This window comes from Protomyctophum bolini, assembly GCF_963924005.1.
Source record: "Protomyctophum bolini genome assembly, chromosome: 23".
NCBI lineage: Eukaryota > Metazoa > Chordata > Actinopteri > Myctophiformes > Myctophidae > Protomyctophum > Protomyctophum bolini.
The window spans coordinates 19,036,671-19,039,170 of NC_137884.1; the positions used below are offsets into that span (position 1 = coordinate 19,036,671).

The 2,500-nt window shown below is 42.8% G+C and overlaps 1 protein-coding gene across 8 annotated transcripts in view; it reads right to left on the reverse strand.

Moving 5' to 3' along the window:
* Positions 1-2,500, reverse strand: part of gata3 (GATA binding protein 3) — a 21,446-nt gene that overhangs the window by 3,661 nt on the left and 15,285 nt on the right. For all 8 annotated transcript variants that reach the window (XM_080757954.1, XM_080757953.1, XM_080757951.1 and 5 more), the window contains one exon: positions 1,126-1,251. In XM_080757954.1, the coding sequence (XP_080614080.1) occupies positions 1,126-1,251 (126 nt within the window). The remainder of the gene's footprint in view (positions 1-1,125; positions 1,252-2,500) is intronic.

Consider the following 2,500-nt stretch of genomic DNA (forward strand, 5'->3'; position numbering starts at 1 on the left):
AAACAAACTAATTTTGCAATTACGCCAAGGTCGAGGTCAGTTCAAATGCTAATATGTAACTTGGAAATATTATTATTTTCTCCCCATAACCCTGGTCTGCATCGGACTCTCCAGTCTCCAACAACCCGATGCCAAGAGCAACATGGGAAAATGATTTAACAGGGAGCACTTGCGTGACTAGCGGGGGAGCAAAGCGGGATACTCTTCCCATTACACACTAGGATATGGGATAAAGGCTACCGTTATCTGATTAGGTCTGAGAGGCAATGTTGCCTCTTTCTCTATGAAGGGAAATTGATATGACATCTGGTGTTGTCACTATAACAAAACTATTTAAAAAAAATATATATATCTATATTATCAATATTATTATTAATACTCAACAGTTACAATAGCTGTGTCAAAAGTGACAGGTCTGTGCAGAGAGCTCTGTGAGGCAGAGAGACATGGAGAGAGAATGTGGGGTGGAGAGAGAGAGAGAGAGATATGAGTCCCAGGGGGTTCTCAGATTGAGGATGTGAAATGATGTGGTGAGGCATAACCATGCGTGTGCCCCAAAACGAATCAGACAGGATTGGTGGTCAGAGAGGGACTCCAATCCAACTCCCTTTGCGCAGACGGAACCAAAAAGGCCTGAAATAAAAATCGGCCCGGAAATTAATCGAATTTTAATTAAACCCCTTCTTTAATATTCAAAAGCCAAGCTGCAGGCTCAATTCGGGGCTCTTATACGTTTTAGATTCATACTTACTGCCAATAAATCATATTAATTCTGCAGTATTTTGTTATCGCTGTAGCCCCGAAAGTCTCTGTGGGGACGGCCGGAGATAAATATTCACACTTTGTGTGTGCGTGTGTGTGTGTGTGCGTGTGTGTGTGTGTGTGTGTGTGTGTGTGTGTGTGTGTGCGCGCGCTCAAGCACACGCTCGTGCATGGGGGGGGGGGGATGTAGTCATGTAGATCAGTGAAGAGGGAAATAGTAGTAGGCCACAGAAAATAAATGTTTGAGACGAGAAGGGGGTGTGGTGCAGGGGTGTGATAGAAGAAAAAGAAAGAAAATGGAAAGCATGCTTAGATAAGTTAGTAGATATCTTACTATAATGTATAGGCAGCTGTATTGCTTACATTGTGCAGTTTGAAGTACAGGCCACATGCGTTACACACGGGGTCCCCGTTCGCATTTCTCCGCCACAGCGTCGTCGTGGTCGTTTGACAGTTTGCACACGACGTCCCTGCCCGCCTCGCCGCGGACTGTAGACACAGAGAGGACAGGATGGATTTAGATCACATGACCGTTTATGCACGCTGTGAAAAATTGCATAAACATAATATACCCCCCAAAAAAAACCTCTTGATGTCGACTCAAAGGAATTCTATTGGCATTTTTGCAAAGCTGAAAATAGTTTAAAAATAAAGACAGAAATTCCAAAACATATAGCAGCCCTAGACTTGAAGCTAAAAATAGCGGTCATGCACATACCTCCTGAAGAATAAATATTTACAGAAGACGTAAAAGCAGTTCCTTGCAATGGGAGCTATTATATCTGATTAAAATTCCCTTCAAATATATGAGTAACAGTATAGTGTTTGTGCCAGGCAGGCTTGCTTAAAGACAGCCTCAGATTGTGGCTGCAATTAAAATGAAACAGTGAAATGAGAGGCATAATGGCATATATAGCCTTAAAGAATGTATAGGCAACTTTAGGCCTAAAGACAAATGTCTTGTTTTAGGTAAGGATAGGACAGGATCGCGGTTCTAAATGACGTGGCAGTGGTATCTGAAGAGAAACAATAATTAGTTATAATTAATTTGATCTGATATGCTGGTTAACCAACACAATCAAAAAACGGGGTGGACAGCATTACCCCCATTTTGGTGGGGGGGAAATATACACAGACACGGTGAAAGTCTCTGTCTTCTTCGTATGGATTTATCTGCCTGCCTCAGAGTCCGTTTTGCTGGATGGCTTGACATTGATGTTATAATCTCTTTAAAAAACAATCAATAGACAGGTGACCGCAAAGGACACACTGCGTAAACGGACTAGCCTATACACTAGCCTATCTGTCGGAGAGATTTCCAATTATCCACATCTGGTGGCCTAATAACCCCTGGCCCTGTGTGGCTTGAATAAAGTAGACTATAGGCCTATACTATAGGAGTACTGCCTTATTTTGTCTAATGGACTGTTAAATGAATGTTTACCTGGCTGGATTCATTTTTATTTCCACGTTTCGCAATATATCCAATCCATCGTTCTAGGTTTTTTTTTTCCTAAAATATTCTGCAGAGATTATTCTACACTAAACAATCTCAAGTCGTGACTTTTGTGTGCCCCGGGTCGCCCCTCTCTCGCCGAGTCGGACTCCGCTCCCTTAATGTTTAGACTGGGGAAGCGGGCTGTGTTGTTAAAAGCGACTTATCTGCGCTGCTCAGATATCCGGCAGCTTTTTCCTGGGAAGTCGGGTTTTCACATTAGAGCGAGGGGAGAGTACGGGG